A 24,453-nucleotide genomic window follows, 5' to 3' on the forward strand; every position below is an offset into this window, starting at 1 on the left:
TCATAGGGTGAACTCCAACGAGTAAGCTTGTGAATGAGGTGGCAGCTGCCTGATTAATGCAGTTTCTGTTTTGATTCTCCTTAAAGGGCAAAAAAACCACCACAACGATCTCCTAAAGCAAGAATGGCCCATTTTCAAGATGCAAAAAAAAAATCCCTGTTTCTGTGTTAGCGTTAGGTGCCAAACGTTTTTAGGGTACCATAAAGGAGAGAAATTTAACTTTTTAAGTATAATCAATAGAAACTTTTATTTTGACCTTTTATATCAGTTTCTGTAAAATTTTGTTGGTAAATAATCAATAGTTTAACCATGTTAAGCATTCAGGTTTATTAACATAAAGGAAGGCTGGAACAGATAAAAATCTTGCCCTAGCTTGCCCATAAACTGATAACAGTGAGACTGATCTACTCTCTGTAGTCATGAGGCAACTATTAGTTGAATTTGGTTTTTAACATCCCCTCTCTAACCAATGGGGAAAGGCAACTACTCTCACCAAACTGGGCTGTTTTTGGAAATTGCATAATAGTGTGCGAATATGGTAGACTAAAACTAATTGAGATTTGGTATACACACCAGGTGTAGATAATCTGTCCCAATTTGTATGTATAAAGAATGATGTAACAATCTCCACCGTAAAATTGTCCAAATGTTTCAGGTTCAACAGGAATCCGCCCATTGCTCTCAACTCGCCAGATCTAGAATAGGGAAAAAAGGAGAAGCATAATCATAACTTTATTTAGATTCAATAAATGGCATCACACAGCTTCACACAGACTCAACTTATCAAACAGTGGAACAAAGTTGCTGGTGAGCTATGCTATACTATACATAGCAATTTCAATATTGAGAATAAATTTCCACTTACGTTTGATATGCATTTTATCATATCAAATTACTATGTGCCACAACCATGAATCGTTTTTGAATTGTAGTCCTTGCTGCCTTAATTGAGATAATCAGCTGAGAGAAATAGTACAAAAAATCTAAGGTTTGATTTAAACTTTTCAAGCCAGCAGGAAATGGGTACAGCAGCACAAGCACTGGTTTTCCATAACATGAGGAGGTTCAGTACTGTCCAAGTCATTGCCTCTTGGATGAGATCTTAAACTGAGATTCTATTTTTCTTTAAGTTGTAGATTAGGGGATGTCAGGGGTAAGTTTTTTTTTAAAAATGCAGAGAGTGGTGAGTGCGTGGAATGGGCTGCCAGTGCCGTGGTGGAGGCAGAAACGATAGGGTCTTTTAAGAGGCTCCTGGATAGATACTTTATAATCGCCAAACAATTGATACTAGAGCGTACCATCATCACAGCGATATTTGATTCTGCTCTTCGTGCTCCCTGGAGTACAAATCAATAGCAACTATTAAAAATTTAAATTATAAATCATAAATAGAAAATAGAAAAGGAAAAGTAAGGTAGTGCAAAAAAACCGAGGGGCAGGTCCGGATATTTGGAAGGTACGGCCCAGATCCGGATCAGGATCCGTTCAGCAGTCTTATCACAGTTGGAAAGAAGCTGTTCCCAAATCTAGTCGTACGAGTCTTCAAGCTCCTGAGCCTTCTCCCAGAGGGAAGAGGGACAAAAAGTGTGTTGGCTGGGTGGGTTGTGTCCTTGATTATCCTGGCAGCACTGCTCCGACAGTGTGCAGTGTAAAGTGAGTCCAAGGATGGAAGATTAGTTTGTGTGATGTGCTGGGCTGTGTTTACAATCTTCTGCAGCTTCTTCATAGTCATAGTCATACTTTATTGATCCCGGGGGAAATCGGCTTTCGTTACAGTTGCACCATAAATAATTAAATAGTAATAAAACCATAAATAATTAAATAGTAATATGTAAATTATGAAATAAGTCTAGGACCAGCCAATTGGCTCAGGGTGTCTGACCCTCCAAGGGAAGAGTTGTAAAGTTTGATGGCCACAGGCAGGAATGACCTCCTATGACACTCTGTGTTGCATCTCGGTGGAATGAGTCTCTGGCTGAATGTACTCCTGTGCCCAACCAGTACATTATGTAGTGGATGGGAGATCTTGTCCAAGATGGCATGCAACTTGGACAGCACCCTCTTTTCATACACCACCGTCAGAGAGACCAGTTCCATCCCCACAACATCACTGGCCTTACGAATGAGTTTGTTGATTCTGTTGGTGTCTGCTACCCTCAGCCTGTTGCCGCAGCACACAACAGCAAACATGATAGCACTGGCCAGCACAGACATATAGAACATCCTCAGCATCGTCCGACAGATGTTAAAGGACCTCAGTCTCCTCAGGAAATAGAGACAGCTCTGACCCTTCTTGTAGACAGCCTCAGTGTTCTTTGACCAGTCCAGTTTATTGTCAATTCATATCCCCAGGTATCTGTAATCCTCCACCATGTCCACACTGACCCCCTGGATGGAAACAGGGTTCACCAGTGCCTTAGCTCTCCTCAGGTCTACCATCAGCTCCTTAGTCTTTTTCACATTAAGCTGCAGATAATTCTGCTCAAACCATGTGACAAAGTTTCCTACCGTAGCCCTGTACTTAGCCTCATCTCCCTTGCTGATGCATCCAACTATGGCAGAGTCATCAGAAAATTTCTAAAGATGACAAGACTCTGTGCAGTAGTTGAAGTCCGAGGTGTAAATGGTGAAGAGAAAGGGAGACAGTCTTGGACAGGACAACTTCCATACCAGATGCATGGAGCTTAGAAAAATAGAGGGCTATGGGTAACCTTAGTTAATTTCTAAAGTAAGGACATGTTCGACACAGCATTGTGGGGTGAAGGGCCTGTATTGTGCTGTAGGTTTTCTATGTTTCTACTAAAAAAAAAATCCACAAACAACACTGGCCAAGCAAGAGGAGCTTTCCTGGTCATAGATCTGACCGTTCACTATGTTTTTCTCTCCACTGATGCTTCTTGACCAGCTGAGTATTTCCATCAGATTTTTTTGTTTTTAATTTTAGCTATACTTGCGTCTTGGCAAAGCCTTTTTGTTGTTGTTCAGTTGTTTTAGTCGAGTCTGACTCTTCGTGACCTCATGGGCCACAGGGTTTTCAAGGCAAGATACGGAAGCAGATTGCTAGGCCTTTCTTCCGTGCAGATACTGCTGCTGCCCAGGTTGGGACCCGGCTGGGTTTGAACTCAGGACCATCTGCTTTGAAGTCCAGTGCTGATGCCACTACACCACCAGCCGGTCCGGCAAACCTTTACTCCCAGTTAATACCAGGGTAATAAATATTCTATTGAGTTCATTGCTACCTGTGGAATTTTATTTGGTGTTATTTTGTCAGGCACATTTACCACTTTCAATATTTTTTATTGATTTAAAAGAATAAGGGTAAATACAAACCAGAGGAGAGGTTATCTCAAATACATAATTCAATAATAATACAAACAGAGAAAGGAGTATACACTGTCAAAATCATATATAGTATTAAGCTAATATAAATAGACAGGTACATTTATCTATATTACTCTAGGGCAGAGTTCCCAACTTTTTTATGCCCTGGGCCACTATTACTAACTGAGGGGTCCGTGGACCCCAGAATGGGAACTCCGGTCGAGGGACTCCTTTTCAAAAAGAGTACCTCATTGAAAAAAAAAGGCTTATGAAAATGTTTTAAGGCCATAAGAGGTTCACTGTGTTCAAGATCCTTTTCCTTGAAAAGTGTTTGACATGGTAAAAACCAGATGGATTACTCAGTGTCAGCAGTGGTTGGGTGCTTCCAATGCATCGACAGTTGTCAGCACCTGGAGGTTTATGGCAGGGAGAGTTTCTCCCTTTTGCCGCCTGCTATCTGGACTATCAGGAGTCAATCGGAACTTTGAGACTTTTTTTTACTGTGCCCATGGTCTGTTCTTTATCAAATTATGGTATTGCTTTGCACTGTTGTAACTGTATGTTATAATTATGTGGTTTTGCCAGTGTTAGTCTTTGGTTTGTCCTGTTTTTTTGTGATATCACACTGGAGGAACATTGTATCATTTCTTAATGCATGCATTTCTAAATGACAATAAACGAGGACTGAGTGTCCTCATAATCTAATATCCTGTAGTCCTATATGCTCCTATACTCCTGAAATGGGAAACCCATTGAATGCTTCTCTAAAAAGCACCAGTGTCATAGTCAGTTCAAATTACTAGCTACAGACCTCAGCTTATATCAACATATTTCACACTTATACCTATGAGGCAGATAGATTCCTTGAACTATGGCCACATCACTTCCAAAAATGCTTTGACAAAACTACATAAATTCAAAATTAAAATAATTTTGAAAAGTTGTTCTATGAAATTAAGCTTTTATTGTTATTTTTTTACTGAGATTCATTACCATTATAAAAACATGAAATCAATATCATTGTGTTTTGGCAGGCTACAATCAGCACGAGACGTCATTCGTTGGTGATGCAGAATGAGCTGCTTTTCGGCTCTTTTTGGCAGGTTGCAATCAGTGCGAGATGTTGCTTGTTGTGACACAGTGCGAGGTGTAGAAAGAGCTCAGGTACTTTCTGGCTCTTTATTGGCAGGCGGCAGTCAGTGTGGGGCCAATAAAAAGAAAGAGAGTGCAAGTGGAGTATTGTTAGAGTGCTCTGGCTTTGGCTCAACAGGCTTAGGAGAGAACAGGCTTGGACAAGCAAAGGTGGAGGTTCTAATTAAGTTGATTTTTCTGTTAGTACATAGCTAGTGCACTGAGAATGGGTCCAGAGGTAGTGGTATGTTCCTTGTGTGAGATGCGGGAACTCTGGGAGTCCTCCAGTCTCCCTGATAACTACATTTTCATGAAGTACATCGAGCTGCAGCTCTTTAGAGACAGGGTTAAGGAACTGGAGCTGCACCTTGATGACCTCGGGCTCAAATGGAAAAATGAGGAAATGATATATAGGAACTACAGGGAGGTAGTCACCCCTAAGTTGCAGGAGTCAGGTACCAGGGTGACTGTCAGGAGAGGGAAAGGGTCAAGGCAGCCAGTGCAGAGTACCCCTGTGGCTATTTCACTCAATAATAAGTATACCGCTTTGGATACTATTGTGTGGAGGTCAACCTACCAGGAGGAAACCATGACAACCGGGTCTTTGGCAATGAGACTGGCCCTGTGGCTCAGAAGGGAAGTTGGGAGAAGAGGAGTGCAGCAGCGATCAGGAAGACAGAGGGGGGCGGCATTGCTGTGTTGCTTAAAAAAAAACAAAAATCTTCAGAAGAGGTGACTTAGGCTTGGAAGGTGTTGAATCATTGTGGATAGAGCTAAAGAATTGCAAGATTAAAATGACCTGATGGGAGTTGTACACAAAACCACAAAGAATAGTAAGGATGTGGCCTACAAATTACAATGTGAGATAGAAAATGCATGTCAAAAGGGCAATGTTACAATAGTCAGATTTCAATATGCAGGTAGATTGGGAAAATCAGGTTGGTGCTGGATTACAGGAGGGGGAATTTCTAGAGTGCCTAAGAGATGCTTGAGCCATCTCTTAGGCACTATAGAAAGGATGTGGAAACCATAGAAAGGGTGCAGAGGAGATCTACAAGGATGTTGCCTGGACTAGGGAGCATGCCTTATGAGAATAGGTGAGTGAACTCAGCCTTTTTTCCTTGGAGCAATGGAGGATGAGAGGTGACCTGATAGAGTTGTCTAAGATGATGAGAGGCATTGATCGCGTGGATAGTCAGAGGCTTTTCCCCAGAGCTGAAATGGCTAGCATGAGAGGTGCTTGGAAGTAGGTACAGAGGAGATGTCAGCGGTAAGTTTTTTTCACACAGAGAGTGGTGAGTGCATGGAGTGGGCTGCCGGCAACGATGGTGGAGGCAGTACGATAGGGTGTTTTAAGAGACTCCTGGACAGGTACATAGAGCTCAGAAAAATAGAGGGCTAAGGGTAACCCCAGGTAATTTCTAAGGTAAGGACATGTTCGGCACAGCTTTGGGGGCCGTAGGGCCTGTATAGTGCTGTAGAAAACATAGGTTTTCTATGTTTCTATGAGCCTCCTAAAGGATCAGCTATTCCAGATTGGGTGTTGTGCAATGAACCAGAATTGATTAGAAAACTACCGTAAAAGAACCCTTAGGGGCCAATGATCATAATATGATCAAATTCACCCTGACATTTCAGGAGGAGAAGCTAAAATCAGATGTATCAGTATTACAGTTGAGTAAAGGGAATTACAGAGGCATGAGAGAGGAGATAGCCAGAATTGAATGGAAAAGAGCACTGGCAGAGATGGAAGCAGAGCAGCAATGGCTGGAGCTTCTGCAAGAAATTCGGAAGGTACAGGATATATACATCCCAAACAGAAAGAAATATTCTGAGGGAAAGATAACACAACCATACCTAACATGAGAAGTTAAAGCCAACATAAAAGCCAAAGAGAGGGCATATAATAGAGCAATAATTAGTGGGAAATTAGAGGATTGGGAAGGTGTTAAAAAAGCAACAGAAGGCAACTAATAAAGTGATTAAGAAGGTAAAGATGGAATACGAAAGTAAGCTAGCCAAAAATATTAAAAAGGATACCAAAAGTTTCTTCAGATACATAAAGTACAAAAGAGAGGCAAGAGTGGATATTGGATCGCTGGAAAACATTGCTGGAGAGCTAGTAATGGAAACAATGAAATGGCAGATGAACTGAATAAGTATTTTGCATCAGTCTTCACTGTGGAAGATACTGGCAGTATGGTGGAAGTTCCCGCTGTCAGGGGACATGAAGTGTCTTAAATTACCATAATTACAGAAAAGGCTCTTGGAAACTGAAAGGTAAGTAAGTCACCTGGACCAGATGGTGTACACCCCAGAGTTCTGAAAGAGGTGGCGAAAGAGATCTTGGAGGCATTAGTAATGATCTTTCAAGAATCACTAGATTCTGAACAGTTCCGGAAGACTGGAAAATGGCAAATGTCACTCCACTCTTCAAGAAGGGAGAGAGAGATAGTAGAAAGGAAATTATAGGCCAATTACTCTGACCCCAGTGGTTGGGAAGATGTTGGAGCCGATTATTAAGGATGAGGATACTTGGACGCACATGGTAAAATAGACTGTAGTCAGCATGAGTTCCTCAAGGGAAGATCTTGCCTGATAAATCGGATGGAATCCTTTGAAGAAATAACAAGCTGGATAGACAAAGATGATGCTGTGTACTTGCATTTTCTGAAGGCCTTTGACAAGGTGCCACAAATGAGGCTGCTTAACAAGGTATGAGCCCATGGTATTACAGGAAAGATTCTGGCATGAATAAAGCAGTGGGTGATTGGTTGGAGGCACAGTGTGGGAATAAAGGTAGCACTTTCTTGTCAGCTGCCGGTGACTAGTTGTGTTTCACAGGGGTCTGTGTTGAGACTGTGTTTACGTTATATGTCAATGATTAAGATGATGGAATTGATGGCTTTGTTGCAAAATTTGCAGATGATATGAAGATACATGGCTGTTTTGAGGAAGTAGAGAGGCGACAAAAGGACTTAGACAGATTGGGAGAATAGGCAAAGAGGTGGCAGATGGCATACAGTGTCGGGAAGTGTATGATCTTGCACTTTGATGGAAGAAATGAAAGGGCTGACAATTTTCTAAATGAAGAGAAAATACAAAAAACGGAGGTGCAAAGTGACTTGGAATCCTTGTGCAGGATTCCCTAAAGGTTAATTTTCAGGTTTAGTCTGTGGTGAGGAAGGCAAATGCAATCTTAGTATTCATTTCAAGAGGCCTATAATATAAAAGCAAGGATATAATGTTGAGACTTTATAAAGACCTGTTGAGGCCTCACTTGGAGTATTACGAGCAGATTTGGGTCACTTTATCTTAAAAAGGATGTGCTGAAACTGGAGAGGGTTCAAAAGAGGTTCACAAAAATGATTCCTGGATTGAATGGCTTGTCACATGAACAGTGTTTGATAGCTCTGGGCCTGTATTTGCTGGAATTAGGAAAAATGAGGGGTGACCTCATTAAAACCTATCAAATGGTGAAAGGCCTTGATAGTGTGGATGTGGAGAGGATGTTTCCTATGGTGGGAGAGTCTAAGACCAGGAGGACACAGCATCAGAATGGAGGCAAACACAAGGAAATCTGCAGATGCTGGAAATTCAAGCAACACACACAAAATGCTGGTGGAATGCAGCAGGCCAGACAGCATCCACAGGAAGAAGCTGACTGTCTCTTCTTTCAGTTTGACCTGACAAAGGGTCTCGGGCTGAAATGTCGACTGTGCTTCTTCCTATGGATGCTGTCTGGCCTGCTGCGTTCCACCAGCATTTTGTGTGTATGTTATCAGAATAGAGGGCTGTTTTCTCAGAACAGAGAGAAGGAGGAACTTCTTTAGCCAGAGAGTGGTGAATCCATGGAATTCTTGGCCACAGGTGGCTGTGGAGGCCAAGTCATTGGGCATACTTAAGACAAACGTTCATTAGGCAGGGCATAAAGGGATACGGGCAGAAGACAGAAGATTGGGGCTAAGAGGGAAAATGGATCAGCCATGATGCAATAACGAAGCAGATTCGATGGGCCAAATGGCCTAAGTCTGCTCCTAGATCTTCTGGTCTTATGATCCATAATTAGAGGAGTAGAAAGCAGATACTGTGGATATGAAAGAGAGAATTTAGGGAGTTAGGCAGAAAGTTATTGCTAAGGAGAAGGTGCTTGGGAAGCTGTAAAGTCTGAAGGAAGATAAATCACCTCTTCCAGATGTACTGTATCCCAGGGTTCTGAAAGAAGTTGCTGAAGAGATTGTGGAGGCATTAGTAATGAGCTTTCAAGAATTCTGGGATGGTTCCTGAGGACTGGAAAATTACAAATGTCACTCCACTCTTTAAGAAGGGAGGGAAGCAGAAAACACAAGAGGTTATAGGCCAGTTTGCCTGACTGCAGAGGTTGAAAATATGTTGGAGTCTATTACCTCTCAGAGGTTTCATATCATTTCATATCATGGAGGCACATGATAAAATAGGCTAATGTTGTCATAGTTTTCTAAAAAGGAATTCTTGCCTGACAAATCTATTGGAATTCTTCAAGGAAATAACAGGCAGCATAAGCAAAGGAAAGTCAGTGGATGTTGTTTATCTGGATTTTCAGAATGCCTTTGACATGGGGCTGCTTAACAAGTTAAGAGCCCGTGGTGTTGCAGGAAAGGTACGAGCATGGATAGAAGTACTATTGTTGGAGAGGGTCCACAGGACGTTCACAGGAATTCTCTCAGGAATGAAAGGCTTAACATATGAGGAGCATTAGTGGCTCTGGGCCTGTACTCACTGGAGTTCAGAAGAATGAGCGTGGATCTCATTGAAACCAATCCAATATTGAAAGGTCTAGATAGAATGGATGTGGAGAGGATGCTTCCTAGTAGATAAGTTTAGTACCAGAGGGCACAGCCTCCACAATTGAAGGACCTCCCATTAGAACTCAGATGAGACAAAATTTCTGTAGCCAGGGGGTGGTGAATCAGTGGAATTCCTTACCACAGGCCAAGTCGCTGGGTATGTCTAAGGCGGAGGTTGGTAGGTTCTTGATTAATCAGGGCATCAAAGAGTATAGGAGAAGGCAGGAGAATGGGTTTGAGGGGGATAATAAATCAGCCATGATGGAATGAATGACGGAACTGACTTCATGAGCTGAGTGGCCTAATTCTGCTCCTGTGTCTGAAGGTTTTATTGCCAATCATAAATGTACCATGGGCGATAACCAGCCACGGCGATATCACACCACCATACCAGAGCAAAAGATCATCACAGTCATACAGATTAACACTGATGCAGTAACTCAACCTCACTTCAACCACTTTTAAATCATGGAGTGCTTTCTGATGACAGGAGCACCATTTAATCTTCAACATGGGTTAATTTTCACTTCCTTTCTCCATAGTTGCTGGACTTCAAATGGTGCTGATTACCTTGCTGCAATGTTGCATGGTGTCATCTCAATTTTGACAGAACCTGGTGTTTGCTATTCCCCTGGTTCAGGTGGAGGCCCATCTCAGTAATGAGTTTGGACTTCAATGAAATGACAGGTCTCAGATGCTGTATTCTGCCTCAGTTTGTGCTGTCTGCAAATGCTGTACTGGATGGAACTAGCATAAAGCTGTATCAATTTTAACAATACCATTTTGCCTCTTGTGGCCCTCAGTAATCTAGAAAGGATGTAAACTGCATCATACAAGACTTGTATCATGATGATATTGTTTCAACAAGTATGTCTTGTCATTTAACATAGTGCCATTTTGTCCCTATGTAGACACATTAAAATTAGAATGAAACAAAGTGCTTGACTGGCCTTAAAGTTTTCCCCTGCTTTTTTATTTTTGTGTGGCATTTAAGCAGTATGGTATTTCATTTTAACACTGTTGTAAAAGTCATACAAGGAGCAAAAGTTTTAAATGACAAAAGTTTTTTAGAACACTGCTGTTGTGATCCCCTGCTATGACACTGTCAGCTTCAGAATAGCTCCTACTATTGACATTTAGCAAATTCTTGCTGCTTCAGCATGGAGTTAGCTCTTAATGGGATACACAACTCTGACAACTTACTGGGAGTGCTGCTACTGAATGAATGGACGGTGCACTGATGGGAATGAGTGGGGAATCACCTCTGGGGTTGGAGGCTAGGAGGCAGTCAGCAGTGCCTTGATAGTCTTGTGAACGGTGTTCAGACAAAGAATACTCCTTGTGCATGGAGCTCCTGGAGAGCGAACTACTGACAGCAAGTTGCCATAAGTCTGTGTAGATAGACAAGTGAGGATAGGAAACTGCAACTGACCATGATTCTGACCCCCATTTTCAAAGCAGTCCAGGGTGTATGTGAGGGGAAATAGCTTATTTATTTGGAATGAGCTTGTGAGTAAGGATTGTTGTTTTGTAGACCAATGAGGGTAAAAGTCTCACTGTATGTGAATATTGCTGATGTCATTGCAATCTGGAAAGGATGGTGGCGGGGCAGACAAAACTTATACCTAAATATTGGTATTGAATTTCCTGATGGGTACTTTTGAGACCCAGAAATATGCACAGAGTCACCCTACTCCAGTTTTTCCATTTTAAACAGCACAGAAAATTAATTTTTGAAGTTGTGAAAGTATATTTATAACCCTATATCCTCCAGGTAATATAGAATTATAATTGAAAACCTGGGAGAAATGAAAAGAAGGATTGGAAATTTACATAACTTATCCTGAATTTACTCTTAAGTAGAGTTCTCTGTAAGTGTTTAGTGTTGTTACACCATTTCTCAAAGCAATCAGATATAATTCCTCATTCCTGTTTGATATGATGATGGTAAGTTACCTCTGTTTTTCCAGAACCGTCATCGACCATGTTATGTTTGGCAGCCATCTGAGGGCAGCTGTGAAGCTTTGAGGCATCAAATTCAATCTGCTTGACTTTTGCGATTGACTCTGTGACGTATACTTTTCCGAAACCCTCACTCTGATCTAGGTCTTTCCAATTCTTAAAGAACTGTTTGAAGGTAGGAGTTTCTCCTCCTTGTGGAAGAACTTGAATCTGCAGTAAGAAACAAAGATTTAATTTCCTGTAGTAGCAATCTTACAAACGGCAATAGCTGGAATTTTACAGGACTCATTGTTTTTGCAGATTCTTGGTGACTTCGATATTCATGCAAATCCTTTACTGTTGCTTCAGTGATCGTCTCCCAATATAGAGCAGCTAAAATTATGTCAACAGCAAGTTTACGCTGTGTGCAACTCCAGCAAGTAAAGCTTCATATGTCATGTTAGCTAAGTGTGTGACTTCTCTTTGTGACCTGTTTGGTAGGAATGCCTGCCAAATTAAGGAAGATTTGGCAATGTAGTTCGAATCCAACTGGAACCCCGACAGTGACAAGAAGCAGGTCCTCTTGAACAGGGGTTCCCAACCTTTTTTATGCTATGGACCTCCACCATTAACTGAGGGGTCCATGAGCCCCATGTTGGGAATCTTTGCCCTTGAACACGGAGTCTGAGTTGGAATCAACATGAGATCAGTGGCATAGGAGAAAAAGAAAAAACGCAAACTTAATAATGCGAGACCCCCCCCAAAAAAAAAAATCAGGCTGTAGTGTGCTTAATCATCTGGCCAAATTTATAGAGAGAGTTGTAAATCAGTTTAAATGTGGGGTTCCTCCTGGTGCTCCAGTTTCCTCCCACAGTCCGAAGACATACCGGTTGGTAGGTTAGTTGGTCATTGCAAATTATCCTGTGATCAGGCTAGGGCTAAATTGGGGGATTACTGGGCGGTGTTGATCAAAGGGCTGGAAAGGCCCATTCCACGCTCTCTCAAAAAAAAATAAAGAAATGAACTCTTTGCCCAGTTTTGAAGTTTGTCCTTCAGATCAGAACAACTCCTACACCAGGAAAAGGACTGTAGAAGAATAGTCCAGTGTGGTAACCATTGTCCCACCCAATTTCTTCTTCTGGAAACGTATCAGAGCCCAAATGTATTTGCTAAATAAACCCATTGCAACTTAAGTAGAACAGCAAATCATTAGCGAAAATATCCTTTAGCAAACTATAAAACTGTCTAAAAATACACATATTCTAAAGTATGAAACCCCTACTTATTAAAATACTCGTATGCTTAACTGTTGCCATGTTTTATTCAACATTTTTATCTGTGCAGATTAGGCATTTTTTCCCATTCTATATATTTCTGTTTTACATAACTTGCAGAAAATTAAAGCTGCAAATCCTCATTTAATTTCCTGTCAGCGCTTGAATTGACAGTGATTAACTTTAGTTTTATTTATTTGACCAGGGTAGATTTGCTGCAAGGATTCCAGTATGTTTCTTTTTTCTGTTTTATGCAATTTAAAACTTCTGTTTCATTTTTCCTGAAATGTGTTGTTAAACAGGCAACATTTCCACTGTAAGGAGAGTGTTGAATTATGACATCTGCCAATCATTTTCATTATGGTGTACAGACAGATATTTTTACACTGTAGCATTGAGATAAAATACATTTTAAATTACACAACTGAGTTGTCAAGGAAACAATACATTGTCCCTTAAGCAGAGTTACTTAATGCAATAGCTGAACCTCATTTGAAAGTCTCTTACCTGACTATTAGATGGGTAGCCCATTTTTTTTATGAAGTCCTCAGCGGTTTTCATAGCTGTCTTCCTTTCCTCTGGATTTGCATTTTTACCTAAGTACCAGAATATTTCCTTATTCAAAACAGCTCATGAAAAGTCATGAATGTGCATTTGAATTCACTTTCACTTTAATGTTAGACCTCATGTGAATGTATTATTTTCATAACTTTATTATCTATTTCATACACTTCAATATCTTATCATCATGTTTACTACCGTCACCCAAAGAGTACATCTCCAACTGGTCACACTCTTTGTGCTATTGTCTAAAATAATACTAATTTATCTCAACTCTTATAGGGAACATTTATTTTCTATCAGTCATTCATTAGGCTGAAATGGAACTAAGTCGTCCAACATGCTTGATTTCCAAACTAAACCATCACTGTTCATATAAGTACTGTATAAAGCAAAGGCGGGGGCAATATCCACTTACCTAAATCAGAAATGCCATGTTTAGTGTGATTTAGAAGACTCCCAGCTTTGCATGGGTGTCACTATTTAAATTTAACTATATAACTCAAAAGCTGACAAAACTCACTGGCACAGAACTTAGAACTTGTTCACAAATCACGTGACCATCAAAAAAAACACCAACATCTCTATGTTCCTGCAGAACTCTCTTAATTGAAAACAAGCAGAATTTATTTTGAGTCCTAATCTCCCATTAATGAGCCAGTTATGTTCTAATTACTCCAGCTCAGTGACTGTGTCCTTTATATGGTGCTTCTAAATGTGAGATAATGGACAAACATTATCCGCGCTACATCACGTTGTGCTTGCATTGCATTGCAATGGCTTCAACAATATGAGCACAAAGAATTTGTCAAACTGGTCTTCACTCTACAATCTGAATTACATTTGATAACAGATTGCAAACCCATTGGATTAAATTGCATTTATTTCAATACTGGAGGTCTAACAAGGAAGGTGGATGACCCTGGATGGTGATGTGGTTCTGGGACATTATAGAGATTACAGAGACGTGGTTTAAGGTGGGGCAGGACTGGCAGCTTAATGCTCCAGGGTACTGGAGTTTTAGGGAGGATAGAGGCAGAAGAAAAAGGAAGGGGAGTTGTATTTTTATAAAGGGGAATATCACAGTAGATATCAGAAATGAAATTACTGAAGGAACATCCAGGAAGGCTTGATGAGTGGAGCTAAGAAATAAGACTGGGATATGATCCCATTCTCGGGATTGTACCATAGGTCCCCAAATAGTCAACAGGAGTTATGAAATGTACAGGGAGATTATGCTGTGTTTCATGCCTTCAGGGGTTTTAACTTTATACTAGGACTTTCTGCTAATTGCTTAAATGAGGTGATATTTATTTAGTAGGTTCAGGAAAGTTTCCTTGAGCAATAGATAGAGGGCCCTACTAGGGAAAGGACAAAGCTTGACCTACTCTTTGGTACCAAGGTGAGGCAGGTGACTGAGGTGACAGTGTGCAAGCACTTAGGGACCAGTGACCATAATTCTATTAGTTTTAAAAAGGGACATAACTGACCCACAGGTTCATGTTTGAAATTGGGGCAAGGTAAGTTTTGACAGTATGACACAGAAGCTTGCAAAGGTTGATTGGAGTTGATTGTTTTTGGGCAAAAGGACCACAGGTAAGTGGGAGACTTTTAAAGGTGAAATAGTCAGAGCTCAAGATCTGCATGTTCCTGATGGAGTGAAGGGCAAGATTGGTAGGAATAAGGAGCCCTTGGATGACAATGTATAGTAAGGCCCTGGTCAGGAAAAGAAGGATGCATGGGTCAGATACATGCAGTTGTGATCAACTGAGTCCCTTGAGACGTATTAGTATTACAGTAGCATACTCAAGTAGGTAATCGGGTTGGCAAAAAGAGGGCCTGAGGTAACTTTAGCGAAGATTAAGGAAAACCCAGAGATTTTGAACCTATGTTATAGGAAACAAACTTTTTAACTACGGAGAGAATAGGGCCTCCCAAAGACCAAAAGAGGCACCTTTCTGTGTATCTGCATGAGATTGAAAGGGCCATTAGTGAATACTTCTCCTGTGTTTTTGATGTAGATAAAGACAAGAAGACTTCTGAACTAAGACAAGGGAGGTCTTAGGGATAGCCCACATACCTTTATGAGGCACTAGATAGCTTAAAATGTATGAAGGTAGATAAATCTCCAAAGACTTATCAAGTATATCCAAGAACATTGTGGGAAGCTGGAGAAGAAATTGTGCAAGCCTCTACAGAGATAATTACATCATTATTAGCCATGGAAAACATGCCATTAAACTGGAGGGAGGCAAATATTCAGACTTTATTTAAGAAGGGTGGTAAAGGAAAACATGGCGAGTCTAACATCCATGGTAGATAAATTACTGGAGAGGATTCTGAGGGATACAAAATGCATATATCTGGAAAGACAGGAGCTGATTAGGTGTAGTCAGCATGACTTTGCGCATGGAAAATCACATCATATATGACTGAGTTTTTTGATGATATGAAGAAGAATTTGAATTAAGGTTCTGCAGTAAACATGATTTATATGGACTTTAGTTAAACCTTTGATAAGGTTATCTTGATGGTTAGAGCACATGGAATCCAGGGAGAGATGGCTAATTAGATACTTAAGGCTCTCTTTTGGCTGGGGTCAACCATGGATGTTGCATCCCAGCTTGTGATAAGCAAGCCAGCACACCAGCCTAGGTATGGAGGGAAAGCTGTTGCACATCTAGCAGTTTTCCCATCTCCACGCAGCTGATGAATCCAAAGGACCGACAGAGACCAGTACAACCTCCAGCAACTTAAGCTCCTCTCTCTCTCCTCCTCAGTTTCTCAAATGGGTCGAAGGTCAATGAGTTGTAACTAGAGTTTCTCTGAGGAGCAGCAGCTCTGAGCTCCAGGAGGGTGGAGGTCTCCCACCAGCAGTGACGCAGGAGTTGCCAGTCAGTGTTGAACTCAACCTAGGACTCCCCGAAGGACTCCAGCTCCAGATTTTACCTCAGGATTTATTCCTGAAGCCTTCCCCATGAGTGGGCATAGCCACAAGGTAGCAGAGGTTTGAGATTAGAGTTTTCCTTCTCCAGAGCTGTCAACCATGGCTGATGAGTCCCCATCTGCCTGAAGCGACTGGTTTTAAGGTGCCAGTAACCCGCCGTTATCCCTTCTCCTGACACTGGGCTTAGTAGCTAAGGTACACGTGAAGGCCAGGAACTGGATTGGTTGTCAGAGGGTATTTGAGAATGTATACCATTGGGAGCGTTTAATGGGTAGTGGGACCTTATCCTTACTACTATCCCCAGCAAAAACAACTGTAAAAAACTTAATTAAGCTAACTGGATGCACAATTCGCTTAATGGTAGAAAGCAGCGGGAGATATAAGCATGTTTTGTTGCTTAGAGCGTAGGAGACTGAGAGGTGATCAGATAGAAGTGTGTAAAATCATGAGATTCAATGCACAGTCTTTTCCCAAGGCTGTAGAATCAAGAACTAGAGAGCATAGGTTTAAACAGAGGGAAGAAATTTAATGGGAACTTGTTGGACAATTTTTTCTAAACAAAAAGTGGCACCAATGAGGAATCAGTTGCTAGAGCATGTGGTTGAAGCAAGTACAATAACAACTTTTAAAGAACAGTTAGACAGGTACTTGATTAGTAACACACACAAAATGCTGGAGGAACTCAGCAGGCCAGGCAGCATTTACGGAAAAGAATAAGCAGCTGACGTTTCAGACTGAGATCCTTCTTCAGGTCCTGAAGACGCTGCCTGACCTGCTGAGTTCCTCTAGGATTCTGTGCATTGCTTTGGATCTCCAGCATCTGCAGATTTTCTTGTGTCTGAAATACAAGTATTAGAAATGTTTAGAAGGTTATGATGCAAATGCTGGCAAATGGGACTACCTTGGATGAAGCATCTTGGTCGTTATGGACCAGCTGGGCCCACAGGCCTGCTACCGTGTTGTGTAACTGTGTGACTCCACGTATACATTCAAAACAATTACAAAAGCAAAATAAATACGATGTAGCTCCACTATTATTCACTTGGAGGTGCTGTTGACAACAAAGGCTCTTCATAGCTCAGTGGCACCATCTGGTGGTAGTTCCAAAGTCTGTAATGTGCACAGTCGTTGACATCTGCACACACTCAACTCTAAGTATTACCTTAGCCTCATTTTCCTTTCTCTGCCTGCAGGTCTTTTGACAGCTCATGACTGTTAAGGACCTTTATAACCTTTTTGTTAAATGTCTCTGACACTGAGAGCCACTGAAAAATAGTTCAAATGGATACAAATTATAAAAAATTAAAATCCCTTAAATAACTAGAAATTAATTAAGTTAAATAATGAAAGATAAAAAAGAAGTGTTTTTATAATTAACATCAGTAAACCTGAGGCACTCATAGTGAAATGCAGCCAGCCCCTCAGCTCAGTCCTTTTATGTTTCAACTTCTCAACTCAGTGGTTTGAGCAACACCTGCAGGGTAAAGCAATTGTTAACATTTCAGGCTGAAACCATGAGATCAGGACTGATCATCAGATTATCTTGATACGTCAACAACTCCTTTCCCGACACAGATGCAGCTTGAACCACTGACTACCACCAGCAGATTGTTTGCTGCTCAGATTCCGGCATCTGTAGTCTCTTGTGTCTGTTGTCATCTAATGTCCGGCAGATCCCCGACTTCCTCATTTCAGAAGCCCAGATCCCAGGAAGGTATGGCTGCTAATCTTAACAGAATCGTCAGACAGATGTACGATTCATCCCACTGGATGTGCAACTGCTTTTTTGGGTAAGATTGGGATGCATCGTCTGGCTGTGTACCTATACACAATAATCTAATTGTACAGGGCAGAAATAAGGTCTGCATCTATACTTACATTATTGTGTATAGGTACACAGTTGTGAATTGGTCCACACTGCAGATGCATCTCCACATGGTCTGAACGTGGTTCCTCAAATCAATCATTGAAAAACAAAGAAAGACTGCAGGTGCTGGAAATCTGAAGCAATTACAGAAAATGATGGAGACATTGAATAGATCGGGCAGCTTATAGGGAAAGAGGAACAGAGTTAATGCCTCTGATCTTCAGAACTGGGAGAAAACAAGCTGGTTTAAAGTTACAGGGGGCGTGGGGGAGGAATGGATGGGACAAATAAGTTGATGTTTCAGGTTGAAAGTTTCAGAAGCGAAGGGACTAGAGTGGAATGTGGAAAGAGTTGAGATAGGATCTGGGCTCTCTCAGCTAAATGGATATACTCAGTTGGCTTAATGGTAGAAGGTAATGGGTGATGATAACAGGCTACTTCTCAGAATGTGGAAGCACGGATAGACAGCAGGGGAAAGAGGTTTTTTGCATGCCGGTCTTCCTAAGTCAAGGCATTGCCTATAACAGTTGGGAGGTCATGGTGGTGTTGTACAGGTCCCATTGACTGTTTATACTATAAAATAAAAACAGAACATACAACTATTCCACCCTCAAAGACAAAGTTCAGGTTAGGTTTCCTTTAATACTATTAATATTCATACCTTTCCAGACAAATATTTTTTTATCTGCCCCATTGTCCAGAATGAAACACTCCTCAGACAAAAGCATATCACATGAGAAAGGGTTTTCTGCTGACACGAGTGACACTTTCATCGATCCAGTGGCATCTGAGACCTGAAGAAAGAAGACCAAGACACCTTGTATCTTTCATCACTTGGTGTTGATATATGGTTGCAATATTCATTTTAAACCATTGCAAAGACCATCAGAGTTTTACATGGTTGAATCCAAGTTTTAAAGCATTTCATTTAAAAATATATATTTTAATGTAATTTTAACTATAAAATTAGTTCTGTAGTTAAGTTACCAGATTAGAGATCCAGAGACCCAAGTACAAACCCTAACATGGCAGTGTGGTATTTAAATGCAGGTAAACCAGTTTGAGTCAATAATATCCTTCATGAAATATAAAAAATCTGCACAGTGTATATGTACCTACCAATCAGAGTTGACTCTGAAATTCTTTCTGCTCTGGTGCAGTAGCACATGATTTTCCATTCTGGTAAAATGGCAGTGAGTTCTGACTCTCCTGGGGGCTAACCAAAGGTGTTTTCATCTCTTTTAAATGCTGCTTTTATGATCACAAGACAATGCCGGACATTAAGAACTTCACGTATTCTGCGCCATCAACGAGCTGCCTATTGGCTGAGGAGCTGGACTTGGTGTGCCCTGTGTAACTGCCTGCTCAGGAAAGGCATCAGAATTGGTGTACAATGTAACAGCCAGTGACTGGCTTGGCTGCTTCTCTTGCCATCGCAAGACCCTGTTGGACATTGGTGGTGTAAAATACTGCAAGTCTGTTTCCCTTGTTACTGGTGAGACAGGTAGCAGGGGAGCTGCGTTGCCTCAGCTGTGGTGAGGACTAGGCCATAAGACGCGGGCTTGCCTAATGCAGCAGCCCAGGAGAGGAGACGCCAAAGGCAGTGTTGCTTGTCATCCATGCTGGGTTGGGGGCTGGCCCCTCCTCTCGGTGCTGCCATCTAGTGTTTGCTCGGTGGAAGACAAGCTGGATTGCATGCATGCATACCTTCATCTGTTAACTGCTGAGAAATGCTTGTTCTTGCCGATAACAGCCATGCATCATCAATTTACAGGACATGCCACTCAGGGACTTGAGCTGTACATTATTTTGTGTGATTGTATGTTTGCTTCTTGTCTTATATGTGCTTTGTGATGTGTTCGACTGACAGTACAGTGTTTTGCACCTTGGCCTGGGAGAAGCACTGTTTTGTTTGGCTGTATTCCTAGGTATTCATATACGGTTGAATGATAATTAAATAAACTATGAACTTAAGTTGTATATGAGTTTGGCTGTATTCCTAGATATTCATGTATGGGTGAGTGAATAGTAAACAAACTATGAACTTAAGTTGTATGTGAGTTTGGCTGTATTCTTGGGGGTATTCATGTATGGGTGAATGAATAGTAAATGAACTATGAACTTAAGTTGTACGTGAGTTTGGCTGTATTCTTGAGTATTCATGTATGGGTGAATGAATAGTAAATGAACTATGAACTTAAGTTGTACGTGAGTTTGGCTGTATTCTTGAGTATTCATGTATGGTTGAATGACAATTAAACTTGAACTATGAACTTGAGTTGTACATGACTACTACATGTATTTTGAAACAGAACTGGAACTCAACAGTCCAAGAAGTTGGCTCAGTGCGTCTTGTTCAAGGTCAGTTAGAGTTGCCTTGCTCATGACTTCCAGATACTGAAAACTGAATAGTTTTTTAAAATAAAATGTATCATGTTACAGCCCGGGTGACTGACTTTAGTCCAAGGAAACAAATATCTACGCTGAGACCAATCCTTTCCATGCCTTACATGGCACGGTAGTGTAGCGGTTAGTGTAACTCTTTACAGCAACAGCGTTCACAAGATCGCAGTTCAATTCCCGCCACCACCTGTCAGGAGCTTGAATGTTCTCCCCAAGACTGTGTGGATTTCCTGAGAGCTCTCACAGTTAAAATGACGTATGGGTTAGGTTTAGAAAGTTGTGGGCATTCTACGTCAGTGCTGTAAGCTAGACACCGATTGTGGACGGCCCCCAGTACACATTTGGTCGTTGAATCAAGCAACATTTTTCACTGTGTGTTTTGATATTGCCATGTGCATGTGACAAATAAAGCTAATCTGAAAGCTTTTCCACCAAGGCCCATTGCATTAGCTGTGGCAGTCCTGACAGCCCTCCCCTTCCCAGCTCAGCACTTTGCTCTCACCACTCTGACTAAGATCACACCATCCAGCACAAGATGTGATAAGGCTCACAATCTTCCCTAGCTACATAACTAACCCCAATCATTAGGAAGTCAAGGAAACTGTGTGGCAAGTGACATTTTAGTGCATGGGATTTCAAAGTTCAAAGTACATTTATTATCAAAATATATATTAAACTATATGCAACATTGAGATTTGCCTCCTTACAGGCAACCACAAAACAAAGAAATCCAATAAAAAAGGCCACCAAACACCCAATGTGCAGGAAAGAAAAACAAAACCAAAGCATGCAAACAATAAAAAATAAGCAAATAACATTCAGAACCGCAGTTCACAAAAGTTGAGTCAACAGCCACAAAACCAGTCACAGCCAAGCTAGGAACCCACTAGTTGCAGGCCACAGACTTCGTTCAGTGCAGAGATGAGTAAATCTCGTGCAGCATCATGCTGAACACAGGCCCATCCCTTACCTCCAGCCCCAACATCCTGACCTTTTCAATCTGGCCTGACATCTAAATCGGCAAAACAGCAGGTTGTTCCGTACTGTCGGACCCAGGGCCTGCCACTGCGATATGCTTTCCGGCCTGTAATCAACTCTGCCTTAAATCGGTTCTGCTGCTTCAATTTGCCTCCAAGTCTGTTCCAACAGCCAAACATTGGCTTGGTACCCGCTCTCGGGCCCAGGTCTCACCGCCTCAATTGGGCCCATACACAGTACACCACAACTCTCCTGCACCTTCAAAGCTTCAGTTCACACCATAAGAATGCCGGGTCGTACAGATGGTTCGAAAGCTCAGCTCCAAAAGGGATACTCCAGGCTATTGACTGCAGTGATCATTTTCGAGAAGGTGTGTTTGCAGCCAGCTGCCATCAATATATTTCACCAGCACCATCTTAGGTCAGAATTTTTCAATTTCAAATCTTAAATTTCTGCTTCATTATAATTATTGTCATAATCTTATAAACCTCCTTTTTCCTATATAATAAAATAGACTCCTAATAACAGAGACTCTCATCATAAGACCACACAACCATGAGATATAGAACCGAATTAGGCCATTTGGCCTGTTGAGTCTGCTCCACCATTCCATCATGGCTGATCCATTTCCCTCTCAGCCTCAATCTCCTGCCTTCTCCCCGTATTCCACGCTACAACTAATCATGAATCTATCAACCTCTGCCTTAAATATACCCAATGGCTTGGCCTCTACAGCCACATGTGGCACCGAATTCCGTAAGTTCACCACTCTCTGGCTAAAGAAATTCCTCCTCAACTCCGTTCTAAATGGATGCCCCTCTATCCTGAGGCTGAGGCCTCTGGTCCTAGACTCCACCACCAATGGAAGCATCATCTCCACATCCGCTTCCAACATTCGATAGGATCCTCCCTCCACAACCCCCCCTCCCGCAATTCTTCTAAATCATTATACCAGGAACAAGAGACCCAATTAGAGGGATTGGTTTTAATAAAAGCCCACACAAGCTATTGTTTATTGGCAAGGGTACAAACAAATTCAGCACACATTTCCTTCCTGATGACTATATTGTTGGTAGTGGGCAGACCATAAATCTACACTGATACAGGTAGCCTGAGTAGCTACCTGTATCGCTGCAACCACGGTGCAGATTAATTTGCAATCTGTGATAAACTGATCTCGGGAGGTAGCGGAAAGCAAAGAGTAGTGAACTGGTAGGTTGTTTCCAACCCATTGCTCTCAATAAAAAACACAAACTTGGGGAGGGGTGCGTGGTAAAACAGGCTGCAATTCTGGCACTTCTAGCTGCATGCAGAGCTACAAGGCTGGTGGCGTCTGCTGTTGAAATGTTGATACCATGGTTCACTGGGCGGGGTGGTGAAGACTGGAAGTCTGCTGTTTATTATTTTATCACCAGTTATAACAATGACGCCAGTAATTTTAAGTAAGTTTGCACAATTACTAACTTCTCCATGCTCACACTGTGTGGCTCAAATTCCTGGTCTAATTGTTTTCGTCACTATGGGCACCTTGCCCTCAGCTCTTCCTTTGAAATGTGACATCAGTGATTTCCCATTCACTGAAACTGCCCCATGCTTGTCAGCAAATCGATATAAAGTAACGGGATTGGCGGGGAACCCAAATGTGCAGAATACCATATAGAGTTTCGCCATCTTCCTGTTTGAAACATCAGCAACAATATCTTCATCGTCATCCCCTTCCTTCAGGTTTGGCTTCACACCAAGGACCTACAAGAGAAAAAAAGGAAAACTGTTCTTAACATAGTATTTCTAAAATTAGGATCCCCATGCCCACTCTCTGCACAATAACCATCCCAGGGTAGTTATAATCAGACGTGTCTAGACTCTTAAATAGTGTTTACAAATCATCAAAAAGCGGCATAAGAATAAAACAACATTTGGCTAACAATAATGAACATCAAGCCTGTTTGGGATAGAGAAACAAAAAAAAAACATTTGTAATTTAAAGTCAGAACTGGTTTTATGACGTTGAATTTCACTAAATGCTAAGTTTTATTACTTAGTAATCTTTATTCTGACAGGGTATTTGACACGTAATTTATAAGTCCTTTTTCAGAACTGACAGATACATATCTGTGTGTGTGTGTGTGTGTGTGTGTGTGTGTGTGTGTGTGTGTGTAGATAGACATCTGAGTGACTCATTGGTAGAATGAATCAGTCAGATGCCTATACCACACTTGAAGTGTTAGAACCGTTATGATGTACGATTCTGAGTCGACGTTTCAGGCCAAGACCCTTCGTCAGGACTAACTGAAGGGTCTCGGCCTGAAACGTCGACTGCACCTCTTCCTAGAGGTGCTGCCTGGCCTGCTGCGTTCACCAGCAACTTTTATGTGTGTTGCTTGAATTTCCAGCATCTGTAGAATTCCTGTTGTTTGATGTACGATTCTTGCTGGAATCTAACCGAGATACTGATTCAGGACACCGGCTGTCCTTAGGCCCACAAGAAACGTCCTCAAATGAGGTGCAGGTGGTAGTTACATGGAGTCCTGTGTGTTGAGGGTTTGTGAGGTGGAGAGGGTACATTTTCTCTGGTAAAGCCAGACAGAATACTCCAACTTCTTCTTGCTTTAAAAGTTAAACAAATTCCAAAGATACTTTTGCTCTGTTTTCAGAATTGGACAGTGGCTTTCTAAGAAGTGCAGCCAAAAACTGTTCAGTGTGGGCAGAGTTAGTGCATTGCAAGTTCCACCGGGTCATCCATTCAAAGTGCATTAAGTTTTTCAGTCAGCAATGGGGGCATTATAGACGCCCAAGTTAGGGCAATCAACTCATCAGATTTAACTCAGTTATACATTTATTTCCATCATTTTGTTTCTTTTACCACCTTTTAGCGCAGCTTGATTTGATATAATTCTTCAACAGTTCATAGCTTCAGACTTTTATCTTTTACTATAGATATTCAGCAGCCAGGGGTTTCTCCAAAACTTACATTTGTCAGGCTAGGCACTGTGGCCAAACATTTTAATTTCATTTCCCATTCCTGTTCCAACGTGTCAGTCCATGGCCTCCTCTTGAGCCAAAATGAGACCATCCCCAGGGTGGAGGATCAACACCTTATATTCCATCTTGACAGCCTCCACCCTGATGGCATGAATCTTGATTTCTTCTTCCCTCTTCCTCCATTCCCACTCGGACCTTTCACTTCTTCTCACCTGTCTATCA

At 41.6% G+C, this 24,453-nt stretch overlaps 1 protein-coding gene across 1 annotated transcript in view; it reads right to left on the minus strand.

Moving 5' to 3' along the window:
- The window catches only part of LOC140195297 (scinderin-like), a 138,030-nt gene that overhangs the window by 41,174 nt on the left and 72,403 nt on the right, over positions 1 to 24,453 (minus strand). The window contains 5 exon segments of the mRNA XM_072253389.1: positions 574 to 695; positions 11,235 to 11,450; positions 13,001 to 13,089; positions 18,530 to 18,662; positions 22,903 to 22,995. Coding sequence (XP_072109490.1) covers positions 574 to 695; positions 11,235 to 11,450; positions 13,001 to 13,089; positions 18,530 to 18,662; positions 22,903 to 22,995 — 653 coding nt within the window.

Source organism: Mobula birostris, chromosome 3, assembly GCF_030028105.1.
Source record: "Mobula birostris isolate sMobBir1 chromosome 3, sMobBir1.hap1, whole genome shotgun sequence".
NCBI classification, from domain to species: Eukaryota; Metazoa; Chordata; class Chondrichthyes; order Myliobatiformes; family Myliobatidae; genus Mobula; species Mobula birostris.